This window comes from Glossina fuscipes, unplaced genomic scaffold, assembly GCF_014805625.2.
Source record: "Glossina fuscipes isolate IAEA_lab_2018 unplaced genomic scaffold, Yale_Gfus_2 0, whole genome shotgun sequence".
Classification (NCBI taxonomy): domain Eukaryota; kingdom Metazoa; phylum Arthropoda; class Insecta; order Diptera; family Glossinidae; genus Glossina; species Glossina fuscipes.
In genome coordinates, this window is record NW_023998414.1 from 13,846,988 (window position 1) to 13,867,464 (window position 20,477).

General features: G+C 33.8%; 1 protein-coding gene across 1 annotated transcript; it reads right to left on the reverse strand.

The window, feature by feature from the left end:
- Window positions 1-2,306: 2,306 nt before the first annotated feature.
- Window positions 2,307-19,220, reverse strand: LOC119633388 (polyhomeotic-proximal chromatin protein). The gene is made up of 5 exons (XM_038026932.1): window positions 19,018-19,220; window positions 6,356-8,064; window positions 5,708-6,296; window positions 3,488-5,427; window positions 2,307-3,404 (listed from the first exon to the last, which is right to left on the reverse strand). Exons 1-5 carry the CDS (start codon window positions 19,050-19,052, stop codon window positions 2,629-2,631), a joined length of 5,049 nt encoding a protein of 1,682 aa, XP_037882860.1. The 5' UTR covers window positions 19,053-19,220; the 3' UTR covers window positions 2,307-2,628.
- Between the last annotated feature and the right edge of the window lie 1,257 nt (window positions 19,221-20,477).

The following is a 20,477-nucleotide window of genomic DNA, read 5'->3' on the forward strand; positions in this document are numbered from 1 at the left end:
AAATAAACGTAAATAGAACACATTTCTGATTGGGATTTGGATCACTTTTTTGCACCTTACGCCACTTGCGGTACAGGATATATTAAATTTCAATGCGGACGTATGTACCACTCGTACGAAGGGCTGCAAGTAGACCCGCCTTTTATTATATCAATCGATTCAGAATCATATTATAAATCGATTTAAGTCTGTCTGTCCGTCTGATGGGTTGTCCAGCTTTTTTGTACTCAAGTTGCAGGTCGCAATTTTTGAGACATGTTGATGAAATTTGGTGCACCGGCATACTTTGGCCCAAAGACGAACGATATTAAAAATGGTTTGGATCGGTCCACTTTTTCGATCACTGCCTTCTAAATTGATGTGAAAACTTCGGATCGCCTGGGGCAATTGGATTTGGCTTGATGACAGTCGACGCGTCGAATAACGAATGCACAATTGTCGACAAGTTATACGATTTTTTTCAGTATCGAATAACCCGACAGGTCAATTTAAGACTTTTGATTTTTCGAGCTACAAAAAAATCAAAACCAGGAAACGTTTTCTCTTTCGTCCAGTTTTCGAGATGTCAATGACATATATATTTAGGTTCTATTAAATTGGATTAGTTTGAGTTTATCTATGAAATTGCCGTAGTTTGCTACAAAATATTTCTTTGATCGATTAAGGCAAGACAAGATTTTAAACAACTTGTTGTAAACTATCCAAGTACGCGCGCTCAACAAAAGTAAAAAAGAAAAATTGAAATAAACTCGAAAAAAATGAAAACTTGCTTTTTTAATTCGAAAAACTGTTACCCACCCATACATTCGGGCAGTCGGGAACACCCATGAAAATAATTCTCATCGGTTTACTAATACCCCGAAAATTAATGAATAAGCAGTTAACGTTGCATGCACGCTACACCACTTGTGATACAAAGTATGTATTAAGTTTGTGCAGATAAAAAAATTTGGGGGGCAGACCAATCTTTTATGTAGAATTACTTTCTAAATCAAGTTAAGCTTGTCTGTCCGTCAACCGCAATTTTTAACCGCATGTTTTAATGAAATTTGGTACACTGACTAGATTTCACCCAAAAACAAATGGGATTCTGATGGGATCACTTTCTCGACCATTGGCTCTATAACGCCTTACTTTGCAAAATCATTACATATAATAATTGTAGACTGATGTAGGATATTTAATGTTAGGCTATGGCCCACTATTGTGTTTCTACTTATTCTGCGAGTCATCTGTTGTTGATTTGCTTATTTAAAAAAGAAGAAGAAGAATGCATTCTTCTTATATTGTGCATATAAAATAATACAATTTGCCAAAAATGTTGTTTACTTGTATTCGAATGTTACACATACACATAATTATGGCTCAGTAAGATAGATATCTTACAAGTCGCAGTTATGCTAGATAAACATGTACCACTAAAAGTTTTCACTCAATCGATCAAGTAATATTTCTACCAAAAATTTCTATCAAAAATTTCAACTTATTTTCCCGGGATTTTTGCAAAGGTTTGGAAATTTCATAAACAAAGTAAAACGAATTTCGGCTCACTTTACTGAATAGAGATAGGTGTACGTATACACAAATAGGCAAAACATCGATCGGTGGTGTAATTCTAGTATTCAAGTTTTTTATTTTCAAAGTTACACAAAAGACAATTCGTTTGTTTTTGTTTTTGTATTTTTTTTTTTTTTTTTTTTTTCATTTTTCATGTTTTTGTTTTCATAATATTTAAACACTTCACAGTGATTTTTTGTATTTATTATTTTTATATTTATATGTAATTGATACATTTATATGAAATATCTTAGCATTTAAAAAATTAAACATATTAAATCAAGAAAATTTACAGTTATTTATTAAATAAAAATTTAAAAATTAAAAAAACCGAAGGAATAAACTTACAATTAATTATCTTAAATGCAAATGCTACGATTAAATATATGTATATAAATGTGTATTTGTATGTATATATGTAGATATCTTTTTCTGTTAGCTTTATGTCACAATTTCGCTGATAATAATATTATTATTAATAATATTTTACTTTACATAATTTTTTCTTTTTATTTTTATTTTTATTACGTTACATTTAATATAGAAAGAAAAATAGTTATATAAATGTACAAAATTTTCATTAACTTTCCAACTGATTATCGTTTCGGAGCAAAATAACAGCCAAAATTTATATAAAATAATACAATTTATGCTAAAAAAAAAAAAAAAAAAAAAAAAAAAAAAAAAATTCTTTATTTTTTAGAATGGCTGGCTGCTCTTGTTCATATATCATATATCATGTAAGCATTTACAAGTTGTTGTTATGAAATTTTTTCAATATTTCTAATATAATTTTTTCTTGTTTTTATAATACACATAAAAACGAAGCATATCTTTACACTTTCATTATTTCAATGTATATATGTACAAGGGGGAAGATCTTTTTTAATAGCGACCATCACCCATCATCATAGATTTCTCGATTATATCAAATGCAAGATAGACGCGATTGTTATCTAAGCAAAATAGCAAAAAAAAAAAAAAAAAAAAAAAAAAAAATTTCAACAAAATTATTTAATTTCATTTTCACAGTTTCTCATCTCCCAACAGCAGCGCGCATTTTACTAGCATCTATTGTTGATTATTTTCATTTGGAGAATTATTGGCGGCATTTAATGCTGCTGTCGTCACTTCTTTCATAGATTCAACTTTGGCAACGATTTTAAGAGCCGGACCCAATTTCATGCCCATGGCATTAACCAAATGATTCTCTTTAAGTAATAGTAAAGCTTGGCCATCAATTTCTTGCTGCTCAAAATCATCGACATAATCACTGCAACCGGGTAAATTTTTAATAAATTCACAGACATCCGCTACAGACCAATTAGCCATTTGAGGCGTATTCTCTACAATAGGAGCTGTGGATATTTGAGGAACTGCACCCACTTCACTAACAGACGTAGTCATTGTGATGGGTAAATTGTTGGCAGATAAATTGTTATTTGCAAAATTGGGAGCTACCATGGTCGACGCGCTATTACTGCTCGATTCAGTTTGCATTTTTTCCACATTTACACCAATGTTAGCCGTTACCAAATTATTGGTATTTAAATCTAAATTGTTACCATTTATATTGTCACTTGTAACGATGGCAGTTATATTTGCATTATTTAGACTATTGTCAACTGATTGTTGTTGAACAACCTGACCTAAACCTTGTTCCCCAGCTGAGTTTTTAGCTAGACGAGCACACGATGGCGAACAGAAACGTTTCTTTTTTAATTTGGCTTTATGCTCGGGTTTGCCACATTGTTCACAAGCTACCATATCGGATGTTAATAGATCTGAAGACAAGCTATTGTTGTTATTATTGTTAATAGTACCGTCATCCAATGCCAATTTTTTCTCTAAAAATCAAACAGAAAACAAAAAAAAAAAAACCGTTAATTAAAATTCTAGCAAACGTAATTAATTATTAGTAAAACCATACTTGGCGGTTCATCGCTGGTTTCCCTATCTGTGTAACGTTGTCGGGTTACAGGAAATGGTTCGTTAGCCTCCTGAATGATAAAGCCATCGATGACATGCGTTAAAACGTTCGGTTTAATCATTGCCTTCGGTAAATCCTTTTCAGCTTTAATTACATTGGCACCTGTTGTCGTTTTCGACGGTACCGACGTGGTGCTAATCGATTTCATATTAATGGTATTCGTAGTTGTGGTGCTCGTAGTCGTGCTTATATTGTTACTTACGAATGCACTGTTGCTCGTAGTTGACGCTACTGAACTAGTTGCAATTACGGGAGCAGTATTGGTAGCAATTGTTGTACCTACGCTTGCCAATAAACCGGTATCTTCTGGCGTAGTCGAGACGACAATTGCAGTTGATGTCATTGAAGAATCAGATTCACTGGTAGCTTTGATAGACTTTGCGGGAGATGTTGAATTTTCCGGTGTATTAGCTGCAACTGTAACCGGGCTTGTTGTCGACGCCTGTATTTGTTGCGTTTTTGTTGTCAACTGATGTTCACTCGACGTTTCGGACACCGGTGTTGTATCTATAGGTGTAACAATTTGTTGGGGTATTTCTGGTAGAGAATTATTATTTGCTGTGGTCGGAGTGCCCGTTGCCATTGAAGACACCAATGTGGTGGTGGTCAAAGTGATTTCTGACGAGGAAATTCTATTTGCTTCTGTCCCAATCACCTTTGGCGGTGTTTCCTTCTGATTGGATTCATTGCAGCTGGAAGGTGTACTGGGAGCGCTCAAGCTCACAGTCAGAGCAGCGCTGGTCGGTGTATTAGGTGCGCTAGATACGGCTTTGACTTGTTCCGCTGCAACTTTATTGGGAGTGCTGGGTAAAGATGCAGAGGCAGTATTCTGATGACTCATAGACGACGACGCTATACTTGTAGGAACAGTAGTGGTAGTGATAGTGGTACCAACCGACGATACGGAAGAAGTTGATGTTAATGTTGCTGATCCCCCACCGGCAGCCGCATTCATCATTGAAGCCATTGCCAATATAGGATTTTGAGCCGGAGATGATGGGGGCGGCATGACTGCTTGAGAGGTGGCTAAAGTTTGTGATTGTTGTTGATTTACTGTTGCTAATTGTTGACTTTGTTGCTGCTGATGTAATTGCTGCTGCTGTTGTTGTTGTTGTTGTTGTTGTTGCTGTTGCTGCTGCTGCTGCTGCTGCTGTTGCTGTGATGCTGCCAATGCTGAAGCTATTAGTTGTTGTTGATGTACAGTACTTGTGACCAAAGGACCACTTTGCTGAGAAAGAGTTACCATAGATGTGGTAGGCAGTGAATTACTGGTCTTGGTATGATATGCGACATGTTGTTGTAACGAGCTAGCTATGGAAGCCGGTGTGGATGAGGAAACTGAAAATGGCACAGTCGTAATTTGCTGAGTTAGTTGCTGTTGCGGTTGTTGATGTTGTTGCGCCTGTTGCTGTTGTTGTTGCTGTTGCTGTTGCTGCTGGGGTGCCGCAGCCTGTTGTTGTACAACAATCTGATAATTGATATTCTGTTGCTGTTGTTGTTGTTCACGTTGTTGTTGCAATTGCTGTTGTTGCTGTTGCAATAATTGATTTTGTAATTGTTGCTGTTGTTGCGCTGTAATGAAAGTTTGCGGACCAACTTGTAATTGTATTTGCGGTTGAGTTTGGGTCACTTGCGTCGTTTGCGATTGCTGTTGCTGTTGCTGAGCGGCTTGCTGTAATTGCTGCTGTTGTGCAGCTTGTATTTGCGCTATTTGCTGCTGTAGAAACTGTTGCTGTAGGAAAGCCTGCTGCTGTTGCTGTTGCTTTTGCAGTTGCTGTAATTGTAACTGCTGTTGTTGTTGTTGCTGTTGTTTATCTACGGCTTGTTGCAATTGTCCATTCTGTATGGTGATTGGGGTGCCAGCACTCATGACCACCATTCTTTCATTATAACAACAACAACAAAAAATATGAAGTACAGAAAGAAGAAATGAATGAGAAGTTTTCAAATCCTAATACAAGAACTGTTTTAAATCAAGACTAACGAGAAAGGGTAATAAAGCCAAACAAATAATTCTAGTCATGGATTTTTAGAAATCATCTGATAGAATTCTGATAAAGGCATAACTCACGTAAACTAAATAACGCAAAATCTGTTAAATTGGTTCGTTTGCCAATTTTAAAGAAGAAGTCAACAAGTAAACTAAGTTTTCAAACTCACTTATTGCCCGCTGATGTGACAACTTGATGCATCGTTGGTTGTGTATGTGATTGTTGCTGCTGCTGTGCAGCCATTGCCGCGGATATTTGCTGTTGCAACCCTGTCACTGCAGCTGCCTGCGCTTTTCCTACTTGTTGCTGCTGCAAGCTCGTCGCGTCTGTTTTAATTGTAGGTAATGCTGGACGGACATTCTGCTGTTTCGTGCGCATTTTTTGCTTGAGTAAACTTTGATTTTGTGCAGTTTGTGTGGACACTGAAGATGCGGGACGTATCTGAGTATTGCCATTTTGTGCCATTGCCATCTGAGCTGCCGGTGTTCTCTGCGAAAGGACAGCAGCTGCTTGCAAATGCGCAGCAACGACTGCTTGTTGTTGCTGTTGTTGTTGCTGGGCGGCTACAGCTGCCGTCGCCGCAGCCACTTGCTGATGCGGATGCTGTTGCACTTGTTGTAATTGAGTCGTGGTAGGTTGTTGCTGTTGAACAACTTGCTGCGCTGTGCCTGCAGACTGTTGCTGTTGTTTTGTAATCTGTTCCAATTGATTTCGTGCTTTAGTGGCCGCCTGTGTCACATTACACTGGAGAGTAATTTCTAAGAAATAGAACGCAAAACATATATATTTAAGTTTATAAAATATTTCTTTTACTTACGATTTGGTTGCTGCGCCTGCAGGGTCTGTCCCGTTGGCTGTTGTATAAACACGCCTTGAGTACCATCAGGTTGAGTACCCCTTATAATGATAGGATTTTGCAACTGTTGCAAACCGTTTGGCCAAAATGGTACACTTTGAACCCATGGCGCTGCATTGATTTGCAACGGCTGCGGTGCACCCGTTGTTCCTTGCAGAGGACTAATTATTTGAGTTGTTCCTGTCGGCATGCCAGTCTGAGTATTGACTTGTACGCACTGTTGAGTTGTTGGTTGTTGCTGTTGCTGACCAACACCTCCCGTAGCCGCTGACTGTACAGAATTTGTGGTCGTCGTAGTTAGCTTTTGCATTACTTTTGGCTGCATGTTTTTCTGAGATTCGATTGCTCCCTTTTGCTGCTGCTGCTGTTGTTGTTGCTGTTGAGCATTAGAGGCAGCTGCCATAGCTTGCAATATATTTTGTGGTTGAGGCGATTGAGAAATCACATTAACAGGAGAAAAAAGTAGTGTTTGCGGTGACTGGCTAGACGGTATGGCATAAGTGGTACCACTAGGAAATCCAGTGTTACCGCCTATAGCCATTTGCTTGGTGTTCTGTGTTGTTGTAATCATTTGTGGGGCACCACCCTGGAAAGGTTTGCCCGCAGTGATAACTTGTATAGGCTGTTGGCCGAGACCAGATTGAATTAGATTACCCGGTACCAGCATGTGAGGGTACAAAAAACCGGTGGACGGTTGCATCAATTGAACCGTGCGCCCTTGTGCCCAATCTCCAGCTGCAGCTACCTGCCCGGTAGTTGTGGCTAACTGCATTGGGGACATAGTGCTAATTGTGGTGGAATGTTGTTGCATAGCGGCTACTGCCGCTGCAGCACTGCTGGGCGTTTGTTGAGTGGCTGGACTGTTAGGAGTACCTCCTCCACCAGCATCAGCAGCAGCGGCAGCTAATTGCATTTGCATCTGTTGCAATTGACCTTGGGCAGTGGCTGCATCCAATAGACAAGAATGTTTTAGTTCGGTACCAGCTCCAGAAGGCCCGGTTAAAGTTGCCGTGGTAGTGTGAGTCGGAAATTCTTGTTTTACTTGTATTGCTGCAAATGGGGAACCATGTTGCAATTGATGCAATTGCTGAAGTTGCTGTAGTTGTTCGGGAGATATTTGCAGTGGCACCGCTCCGGGTGCCACTTGTTGCGCTGGACTCTGTGCTTTCTCCAGTGTGAAGCTTTTCGCGTGGCCCGTTAAACCAGTAGCTGAAACACTGGGCTGTGTTGCAGTCGTAGCGATTGAATACGTTACACTGCCACCGCTTGCACTACCTGGATGTGGCGGTGAAGCAAAATCGTATTTTTCGTCAAATGTGATACCAGCCTTTTGTGCCAATGTCTCTAAGCACTTAAGCGGACGTTCGTTATTATTACAATTCCCGTTATTGTTTGGCTTATGAGTACCGTTAATACTAACAATAGTAGCCGAAGTTGGAGAGCCGGTGCTCTTACAGGTTGTATTTGTCAAGGGGGTACTGTTACAGTTATTATTGGGGTTGGTTGTTGTACCGGAAACAAGTTGTTGTTGTTGTTTTTGTTGTTCAATTAAGTGTGCTTGTTCCGCATTGACTTTAATAATTCTTATATTAGAATTATCTTTTAAGGGTTGTGTTGGCAGATATGAGTTGGTTGTCGTCGTTGTCGTATTTTCACTTGTAGCCGCTGTTCTATAATAATAATGAATGATACAAATAGTAATACATTAAAAAAAAAAAAAAACAACAAAGAACTTTTTTTTATTCAATTTATATTCAAATGAAATTGTTAATAAGACATTTTCATTCAATTCAATAGAAATTAATCAAATAAAGCGACAACATTTTTCAGAAATCTATTATATTTTTAACGTAGGATATTTTTGGATGGCGATGCTGATTAAATCAATTATTAGATAAGTAAGCGCACACTGAATGCATTGATATCAAAAGTTTTCCATTTAAACTATGTATGAGGCTCTACACCAAGATCATAGCAAAACATAGCAGATTTACCAAGGGTAGAATGCATGAAATTAATGAAGGTTCACTTGTTTGAAACGTAAGGAGGATAAGATGCAAGTTTTACTCAAAAAAGGACTGAACTAATAATTAATTAATAATTAACAGAGTGGCCGCACAAATACAACGGTTCACATTTATTTAACGAAGTCGCCGTATTTAGAATTTCCTTTCCTGTAAACTACATATCCATCTTATGTAAGGACTTAAAGCACGATTCTGGATCCGGTATAGCGATATCTCTTCGCTCATCTTGTCTTATTGAAACACTTATGATCATTAAAAGTAAGAAGCTAAAAATTTAGGCATGCCCACTCATAACTGACAGTTACGACAAATCAATGAATTTTGATGCTGAAAAAGATCCATCGCAGCCTAAGAATATATGATTATAATCTGCGAAAGATATTGATCGAAAGATAAATATTCCCCAGATAAAATATTAGAATGTCAATAATGTAAAAGTTATACGAAGAGATTTAACAAAATCTATATCACTTTTTTATATATGACAATCAAAACATCAAAGATTCCCCCAAAGACAAATAAGTATACGTTTCTCACTTGCTATACCATGTAATGTCCTTCTAGACTATTTTGTTTTATTATTTACGCAATAAATCGAATGTAGTTGATATTCCGATATCTGCTCCATATCTTTGAAACATTTTCATTCTAATTCGAGTTACACATACACGGCTTTTTAAACTCACTCAGACTCACTATTAAATTTTTTTATTTGCAATCGCAAAACGGAAAAAATAGAACATAAAGAACCATTAAGATAGACAAATAACAAATCATTAAATAACCTAAACCATTTCGCTTAATACAATTATACTGGTATTAATTCAAATAATGAATTATCAAAATAAAATAAGGTTAAGTGAGAAAGTTAGTTGAGAAAGAGATGATCTCGACCGAACCATTTTCAATAGTGTTCATCTTTGGGCCAAAACATGTCAATGCACCAAATTTCATCAATATATCTCGAAAATTGCTATGAGCATATAACAAACGGACAGACAGACAGACAAAGTTAAATAGATTCAGAAATGTTCGATACAATAGAAGATGGATCTATCTCAAGTCCTTCCGGCCCATCTATGCACCACCACAGACTTAATATACCCTTAGATCGCAAATGGTGTAGGGTATAAATATATATATATATATATATATATATATATATATATTATAATATTATTATAATATTAATCTAAAATTTCGCATAAATATTTCGATGCGATGCTAAAGATCATTAGGAGAATTCTCTCAATCGGTGAAGACAAAGGGTCAATTTTTTAATATGCTATATCAAAGCAAATCTTCATCAATATGTTACAGCGGTTTGACACACTAACATACTTGTGTTTGTTGCACAATGTATCCAGATAACTGACATTTTTATATTATATAAACTAAGATTAAATCGTTTGTATAAAAATTTTGTGTTGTTTGCATCTATTTTTTGTGAGGTTATGTTATCAAATTTTCAACTTTTGTCTATGCAACAGAGACCTTATCATGAGCGTTGGCAAATTTCTTAAGTAATAGTAAGATTCGGCCAAGAGAATAATTTGCGCGTTAACATCAATATTATAACAAAGTAATTGCCCGATAACCAAATCCTTTTCAGCTCATTTGAAGAAATTCATATTGAATTTTAATTCACTTTTCAAAGCAAAAAGTAACAGAATTGCTGGTGATAAACCTGGGACTGCTGATGATGATCAAAATTAAGAAACGTTCTCAGCTAGTGATCGATTTTCTCTGAATATAATGCACATACACACTTGAAGGAGGTACAAAACGACTTTCATATGTGAGTACGAAAAATTCATAAAAAGATTGCTTCTCTTATGCGCATCTATTGGGACATAACAACTTAATTAACACCAAGTTGAAAATAATTCGGCTTCTGACATGATTATAAATGGGCTACGGGATGAAGCATTCTACGTTTAATAATTATTAAATGGGAAAAGGAACGCAGGTGAAGAAAGCAACAAATTTTGCGTATTCAGCCCACAAGCACTTTACGGCCCTTGATATACATATTTACATATAATATTAACCATCTGTGTGAGTATCATAATCTAAAATTTAGAGCCTAAATAACAATATAAAGAAAAAAAAAAAAAAAAAAAAAAAATTCACCCCAACTTGCAACTTTTGCTTTCAGTAAAGTGTAACATCATCCCAGGCTTCCGTTTGAAACTTCTGCAATCCCTTCCCTTCTATTCCAACTTTCAAGTTGATGATAATCAACGAAAACGAAACAAAATGGAATGTTAATAAAGCAAAAAAAATAAAAAAATAAATAAATAAAAATAAAATAAATAAAAAATAAAAAAATAAAAAGAAATGAAAAAACAATAGCACTAGACAGTGGATGACGCGGTGTCAAAAACATACCCTTAAGAAACCAAATAAGAAAGCCTTGCCAGTCGTATGTGTAGAGTACATAGTATGCACGTACGTAGCAAATAAGTAGCAGACAACCTTTTAAAAGACATTAAATTATGAGATTTTTTCAAAATAATCAAAATAAAACAACAACAACAACAAATTTCTTTAACTAAAATAACATTTTAGGAGCACGAGCTACGCAACAACACACACAACTTCCTCAAATATCTTTAATCCAGAATATTTGATGGAATCAAAAAATTTAAGGGTTGCTTTTCAGCTGTTGGGGTAATATTAACGAAAAAAAAAAAATAAAGGTGCAATTTAAGAACAAAACGAAGGAAAATTCAACCAACCAACCAACCCTTCTCTTAATTGAGTTTATAATATTTTTAAAACAAAAAATATACCGTTAGGATATTAAAAAATTTATTTGTTTTCTTTTTATAATTTTTTTTTAATAAAATTTGAGACAAGAGAGAAGAGACTGTTGTTAGTTCTCAGACTTTCCCTTTCTCTTAACATTTAACAATATGGTGGTGGTCACAGTTACAGTTGTTTAATGTATTATGAAATTCGCTCGCATCTAATTCTAAAGTAGAGCTAAGGCGAACGCAATAATGTGTTGAATACATGGTAACGGCAGTGGCAGTGGCAGTGGCAGTGGGTTGCTCATGGCAGTGGCAGTGGCAGTGGCTGTGACGATGGCGCAGCGTCATAGATGGCAATTAATTTAAATATGGCGTTAAAACTAACATTTATTATCAGCTGCTCAGTCCAAACTGTCTGTTACACGCCAAGCGTCATGAGCAACGAACGCACACTTAATACCAAGAGTTATAAAAAAAATTTCCATTTTCTTTCGCTTTTACTAACTATAGACGTTGCGCTGCACAGATGATTTCTATATAAAACAAAACGAGACGTCACGAATTGCAAACGAAATAACCGACTGATGACTTGAGAAATGTTCTCATCACACACACACACACAAACACACACACAAACAATGTGTTAGAATGGCTGACTGGTTCACTACCGTAATGGAGAATTTTTTTTTTATAGTATTCAAAAAAAAAAAAAAAAACCTGTATAAGAAGAAGAATTAGAAAAGACCAGCAAATAAAAACAAATAATATACAAAGCAGAAAATTTGCGACGCGTCTACAGACTCTGTACTAAAAACATCACATAACAACTTGCTTTTGAGCACAGTGCACTGGATGCACGAAACAGAAAGAATAAAGGACAAAAAAAAAAAAAAAACTCATAACGTAAACGTGAAGAAGAGAATTTATATATTTCTTACTTAAAACTGAAAAGCGATGCTATATGAAATAAAAATTCCCTACACCCAGTCTTCTAAAGAATATTATTACGCTTTGTGGTAATCGCATATTTCATTCATTCATTCCCTTCATCATATTCGATTCGGTATTAAATAACATTTTCTCTACTATTAGATGATCAATATTTTTTAGACTTTATGTTAGGTTGTTTAAAAAATTTTAATCCCTCCGGAGATCAATATTCCTATAAGATGATTTTATGACCGTATAATGCAAAATTTCCAAACAACTATGAGTATCTTTATTGTCAGGCTCGATATTTATGCTAATTTCTTTTACCGTATTATGCGTCATAAATAAAGTAAATAATTTGATTTTATCCCTTACCCGTTGGGTCATTTTAACTATTGCAACTTAAAAGCAATTGAAGCTGAACTTTTTGCGTAGTCGGCGGCGTAACTCCATCCTTATCGCTTTCAAGTCTTTCTGATGAACTTAGATCGCTTGGGATAGCATTTTTCTTCTAAGCCGAATCTTACACTACTCAGCCAAGTTTTAGCCGTAATTTTCAGATATATTTCGGATTATATTTGGATGAATGTGTATGATGATTAAGCTAATTTTTTATTATACTATGCTAACGCTAGCATTTACGGGAAATCGTAATGAAGAAATTGAAAATTTTACAACGGTCACTGGGGACTTAGCTAATAGTCTTTAATCAAACAAAGTCGACCAATCAATACCTTAAGCCAGCTTTCCTAATGCAATCATCTGTCTGTTTGCGTCATAACGTACGAAAATTTATTCTTAATTGCCGTGTCAAGAGTGATTTTTTTGTAGAATTGTTTATATGCGACCTCGTTCGAAAAATCGTCCCATTCCATGCGCATTATTCGCACACATTTTAATATGTCAAAATTTAATTTTTCATCAATTTTAATGCGGACATATTAAAAATGGAAAACTTCTTTCATGTAATGACTTTTTCATAATAGAGCTTTATATGGCACTGATCATAAAAATGGCCCGATTAAATTTTTTTTTTTTGTTGGTGGCCGTTCGTCTTGAGTCACCGTACCATATTTTCGAATAGCGACGTATAGATTAAACACGCATCCAACAAAGAGACAGACAAACTGCAATCGATTGAGGAGAATTTTCTAAATCGACCCGAAACATTATTCCAAATCAATCGATACAATAAAAACTGGTTCTATCTCGAGTTCCCCTGAGTGTTGCATATGCCTGCATAAACTTGGCACACCTATGCCATGAGTTATGTAGAGGTGAAAATTAGTTTTTTCACCTTTTCAAATCTTTCCGAAGCTACCTTTTTTCGTTTTTTTCTTTCCCTACCTTTTTTTTTTTTTTTTTTTTTTTTTTTTAAGAAAATCTGAAACCAACTTCGATATCGCCAACAGAAAACTGATCTGTTTCAGTTATAATGATGATGACTTAAATTTTCATCTTCATTGGAAAGTACATGATATGAATCATGATTTGCGCGTATTCTTCTTTCAACTTTTTTGCATTTCTTATTAATATTCAAAATTATGTACGCTTTCTGTAATTTTTCAACTGTTTCAAGTTGATTCATTCATTCATTCATTCATAAACTGCAAAGAAAACCAGATTTTATAAATCAAGTACCGTGCAAACAAAGGGATAAGTGTACTTCTGCTAATACGTTCATCTTCGTACTTTGCATTTGGGAATTTTCCTTTTCGGATAAACCACACCTATAAATTCATGTAGGAAAGTTCGCTTTTCATCTAACGAAAGAAGGGACATATTGATATAATCAAAGTTCTATGTCAGCTGAATGCGGAGAATTTTCGAACTAAATATTTTTTTGTTGTTAAGATGGCGTTATCTTCAATTCTTTGGGAAACTGTTTCGGGTGGGCTTTTAATTAGGACTCTTTTGACTTGGAGCAATCGATAACCCAGTTCATTCTGATTATTTGAAATAAATTTTTCTCTTATGAAGTAAAGCAAATCTAACAATTTACTTTTTTTAAGATAAATCTGTATCAAGTTCGATATGGCAGAGTCGAATTCATTCAAGCATTTCAAAAACATCAACTATACGAAACCAATCGAAGCCAATATCTTCGGCACGTCCATGATTAAAGGGAACATCTTTGACAGCTAAAGGAAAAAAACAAAAAACAAAAAAAAACAAAAAAACCAAGCAACCATTTTCATCGCTATCATCAATTATACAAAACATGGGACGAAATAACAAAGAAAACAAATCCAACAACAACTGTATGTTACTAGAGAAAACCATTAAAATGTGAACAGTAACATTGAAATGTAGCAACAACTAAAGATTGAAGGCACAAAAAAAAAAAAAAAAAGCCAGCGACAGAAATAACAACAACAACAACAACAATAACAAATCACAAATGTTATTAACCCAACAAAGCATAAAAAGCATACACAGGAACAAGCAAAGCCGTAGTAAATCTACACATGCATATATGTATGCATATGCGCCCATACAAACGCAAAAAAAAATTAATCCCTCTCTGAAAGAGTACACACTAAACAACCATAATACAAATAAGAAAAGTAACTATGGATGTTGTATGTGAAATGCATGCATACAATAATTTAAAATTTTTTTTTTTTTTTCGTTTTTGGTTTTTTTCCTATATAGTACATGTGGTGGTCCGTCAAATGTTTCTTTTCCTTTTTTCTCAACAGCCATGGTATTATTTTTATATTTCATCGTTACCAACAAAATATGCTCTAACGTGTGTATGGGTTACTAGAGTGAGCCTGTGTGTGCCACAGAGTTGGGTAGTACTAGTGTAAGAAGTGCGCGCGCACACTTTCGTATTTTATCGATTATTTTCAGGCACACTCAACTGCATGTATTCCTTTTTTTTTTTTCTTTTTTTTTTTTTTTTTTTTAAATAATTCATTTTATTTTAGTTTTCGACGTCTGAGGGTTTTTTCTTTTTTTTTAGTTTTGTTGTGTTCCTTTTTTCTCAATATTCCCATTTATTCACAGTGGCACTCCAAACCTCTCAGGCAATAACATATTTTCCTTTATTTTTTTTTTATGTTGCCAGAGCATGAGAATATTTACATTTTTTCTTTTAATTCTGCTTTTGTTCCATTTACCATTAGTGTAAGAGAGACAACGTTGTCTGTAAAAGGTTGCCAATATGCATGTATAAATTTTTAGCGGGAAATTGTTAAAAATTCTTGAAGCGTAATTAATTACCGTATGTACGTACATGTGCATGTAAGATTAAAATCTGTAATTTGTGTGCTATAGTTATTGTTGGAATATTTTCTTCCATTATTTACAGTGAAGTCTCCTCAGAATACACATTGATGATTTATTTACGTGATCTAATAGCAAGGGAAATGCAATCTCCTAAAATTATCTAAGACATTAATCTGCATTTCTTGGCGAAAGGAGCTAAGAAATGGGATTTTTGGATTTAAAATAGCGGGCAATTTATGCCCGCTGGAAATGCAACATATAATGTATGTGTATTACCAAAAATTGCAAAAAACCGGTACACTATTATTTTTTGGCTTCTAAACCGCTAGCCTTTTTGTAAAAGCAATACCTGCAAACACGAATACTTGATTATTGAAATACTGCATTTTTGTTAGAATTGTAATTTGAAAAGGATGTATAATTAATGCGTCAAGGTTGGTTTATAATGGTTATATTATATACACTATTATCCATTCTCATACCCATTATTAAACCTTAAGCCAAGCAAAAATTTATTTTGCAATTTGATCGTGAGAGAAATAACGGACTTTCATTAGACCAAGCCCATCTATCTATCTGAAAATATATGATCTATTATATATATAAACATATAATCTATTAGAAAATATATGAGCAAATTGTGACCAGGAAGTGTAGGCCGTACATAACTTGTTTCCATCATAAACTGTTCAAGCTTGAAAACTTGCACAATGTTCTTCACCATTCTCCGGTTTGGTTCCATCGCAATTACTTTCAAATTGATGTAACTAGTAGATCGGCAATAAGCTAATAGATAGATTAAAGCGATTTTATATTTGTTTTCAATGGAATACCATATATATATATATCCAAAAGTATTGTTTTTAATTTCGTTGTTCTTCTGCTATTATGAAAGATTTTTTTTTAAATATATATTTAATATCAGTTTTAAATAGGAAATAATTTAAAAGCACATTAAGCGAATCTTGCACAAGGCAACTGTTGATTCACTATATCTAATAGCAGCTATGCAATCAAATTATTTACCGCCCAGTTTCCATAGATTACTTTTGATTTATATTATCTTAGTTTATCTTATATATCAATTTGCAAGTATCTAAATACAATCAATAAATAAATAAATAAAGTACAAAGCCAACTAAAAAAATTCAAAATTTTTTAAATTTAATAGTAACAAACAAAGAGTAACCTGAAATAATAGTTTGTGTGTGCGTGTGTGTGTCATTCGAATAGCAACTGCATTTAAAAATGCAGATCTTAAGAAGAGCGAAGCACAAAAAAAAAAAACGTATTAAAAATATAATGCGCTAATGTAGTACGCTGCAATAATGATGTTGATCGAACAATTTTACTTTTTAATATAATTTTTTTTTAATTTTTACATATAGAATTCGAGTTAATACATTCGAAACGGTCTTTATATCTTTAAATTTGTTTAGCATAAATAAAATGTTAAATACTAAAACTTGGCAGCCCTATTGCACTGCATACATATTATAAAAGACCGTCTCAGAGATTATTTTCTTGTAATTTAATCTTTTGCTCTCTGATTAAAGTTTTGCAATGTTAGTGTTTCTAAACATAGCAAAAGAAAAAATATGTATTAAAATCAACCACCTCCACTATTAAGCCAGTCCACTATAGAGAAAAAGAAAAAAAGCTGGAATTGTTTTTTTTTTTTCTTTTTTTTCTTTTCTCTTCGCTACAGGAGAAACGCTAACCATTGCGAAACTTTGTCTGGTTGACTTGAATGACTTTAGAGAGTAGAGGTAACGCCAAGATTTATAGAAAGTAAAATAAAAAACATACTACTTCACTACATCGAATGTCCGCACGAATCGTACCAACGACTAGGCAGACGAAAACATTAAAAGCAGAAGCAGCAGTTGTCAACACAGCGGGAAACTGGTTTTGATAAATGTGCATTTTGGGAATTCAGAAAGACAAAAACAAACAAACCAATACTTTTAATGCGAAAAGTAACTAAATAAAAGGAACAAATAATTGAAAAATATGGAAGAACAAATTTTTAAGACATTACCCAAAGACAATTCCAATCTTTATGTGTGAGTGCAACGAGTTCTTTTGGGAAAGAAATATATGCAAAACCTGTGTCTCATGTTTAATCCAAATTTCAAGTGTCCGAATCACAGCTAATCTTCTATTTTCCTTCCGAGACGACAAATGTTGGCATATTGTTTCCCACTAAGCTTATAAAATTTGCAATTAAAATATGCAATTTTAGGAAAGATTTAAATGGTTTCGACAAGCGGGAAAGGTATGTTGCTGTGGTCACAATGGACGTGTAATCTGACGTAAAAGCCAATAGCACACGTTTAAGGCAGAAACGACGAAGAATGGTTACCAGTACTCAAGCTTATTCGAAATTCGATAATAGACGCGAAAACAGATCGGAATGCCAACACGTAATTGATGTTCCGTCAAACGTGGCGTAGGCTTTTAGTTGCACATTGAATCAGTTATAACTCGTTGGATTTTGATTATTATATCGAATAAACGATTTCTTCACTTTCTTTTTTGGATCTTCACCATATTGCTTTGCAAAATGAAGCCAATACTTTGCAAATATTATAAACAACATATATTATTAGAAGGTTTTTGCATGGGTGGCATAGCAAGTTAGGCTACTCTTTTTCTTTACATTTTCTAAATCTTTAACATTTAGCCACATTTTTTAATCTGTTCATTATTCATAAGCAAAAACCATTTTCATATTAAAATGAAAAATTATCCGAAAATATTATGTGGCCATAATCCACAGTCAAGGCGGGTTATATACGACAATGTATATACAATATATATAAATATATATATATACATAAACATCTCCTCAGTTTCGTTTTCATGCGGCTTTTCGGTAAAGCATTTACTAATGTATGTAATATTTTATAACAAGTTAACAATCCTATATATTTACAAGTTTAGCATGATTTAAAAAAATGAATTAAATTCACAACTTTTATACAAATAACAAGAAATTTGTACCAAGTATGCTTTTATGTAAATATGAACAAATATATCAAAGCGAATTTCACCATTCATTTAATTTAATAACTGCTTTGACTTCAATTCATTTCGAAAATATATTTATTCAGTAATAATATTATATGTGAAGAAAGTAAGCTTCAACTTAAATTTTTTTAAACTGTTTACATTTTATGAACTTCTCATCCATATAAATATACACACATATACATATATATATATATATATATATATAAAATATATATATATATATAAAATATGATGGTGGGTACAAAAATCACCAAAATACCCAAAATTAATAGAAAATGCAACCCTGTGCTGTGTGCAATTCAAAATAATCTATAATTTGCAAGAGAGCAAAATTATGGTAGGTATGTCAAAAGATTAGAATAGAAAAAAAAAAAAAAAGAGATATTAAACAAATGAGAAAATATACCTTTACAGAGTAAAGAGCAAATAATTGTGTTTGCTTACACAGAGCCAAGCAGAAAATACAACAAAACAAAACATAACAACATCATACAACAAAACTACAAGGCAGCAGCAAAGAAAATAAAGAGCAATAAGTAAAACATGTTTTAAAAACGAAAGGGGAAGAAAAGTTGGAAAGAAATCTAAAAAAAAAAAAAAAAAGTAAGAAAAAAAATATGATGAATGAACAAAAAAATACCTTCTTGAATAAACTTTTAAAGCACGACGATCCATCGTTTAAAGTAAAATCGAATTTAAACGAAATGAAAATTGTAGCATGGCATGCAACATCGTAGTTTCTTTTTCTGTATGCTTTTAAATTGTCTGCCTTTTTGTTTAATAGATCACGAGTGTTATTTTTGGGGATTTTGGGATTTTTTTTTCGTTTTTAAGTGTACTATAAATAATAAAACGGGAACATGTCTAAAAACACATAAACATACATACATATAGCATATATATATACATATATTTATATATATGGTGTACGGTGGTGTTATATTGTATATTTAGTGTAATCAAAAGTAGTGATGAGAGGATTTCTCTCTTTTCGGTTTTCTGCCGTTAATTGCAAGGCAAACAATTTTTTTTTTAAACAAATATCCTAATAAACTTGAAAAATAATTAAGGCCAAGCACCTGTAAATTCACGGGCCAATCTTCTTTCTTTTTTTTTTTTTTTTCTTTTTTTTTAATTTTTTCTAATTAGTCTCTCTTTTTGCAGCCATGAAAGACGCTGCTCTTATGTAAATGCTTTATCCAAGAAATAATTTCACTTCTATCCATGCAATTAAATACTTTTTGTTAATATATTATCCACTTTATTACAATTTATATTTTCCCTTATACAAAGTTCTTGTATGACATGATTTTTCCTTCTTTTCTTTAAATAAACTCAAGTATGGAAAAACTGTTTCTTATTTCATATAAAACACACCAACCCAACCGAACTGCTCAACTCAACGACTATACGCGTACTAAACGGCAACTCTATATGCTTTAATCGAAAAAAAAAGAAAAAAAAGATACATCACGCATGCATTTATACTAAAACACGTAATCTCAAAAACTGGTTTCTCTTTGTAGACAAAATATTCTGTACACTAGTACAATGTATAAGTAAAAAGAGTCGCATATAAGTAACGTTATCTTTTTCACTCTAATTGGATGTAAATATATTTTTATTGAGTTTTTTTGTCTATCTTGTTTGCCCAACGCATACTAACAACTTTCGGGGTGATTATATCATACAATCTTTCATTCCTAAACATTACAAAAGCAACAAAATTAATAATAGCTTTGTGCCGTTGTGTACTATGCAACGGTGTGTATATTGTGTGTATTCCTTTGCAATGGAAGAAATGGTGGTAGTTGAGGTGTAAGCAGCCTAGCTTGTGTATATGAGTGCTTAGCTGAAAAAGCGAAAGAAAAAATATCATAAAACAAAACGAAAAAACACAGCTGCCGCGCAGGGAATAATCAGCTAAGGTTCTTTTGCCTTTCGTGTCAACCCCTCTTACGTATAACAAACGACAAGATTTCATATTGTCGTTCGCTTTTCTCATCTTTCATTTTTTGAATTTTATTTTTCAACTCGTCGTAATTCTACATTTTAGTAGTAGTAACAATAGTAGTAGTGTAGTGTATGTATATGCATAAT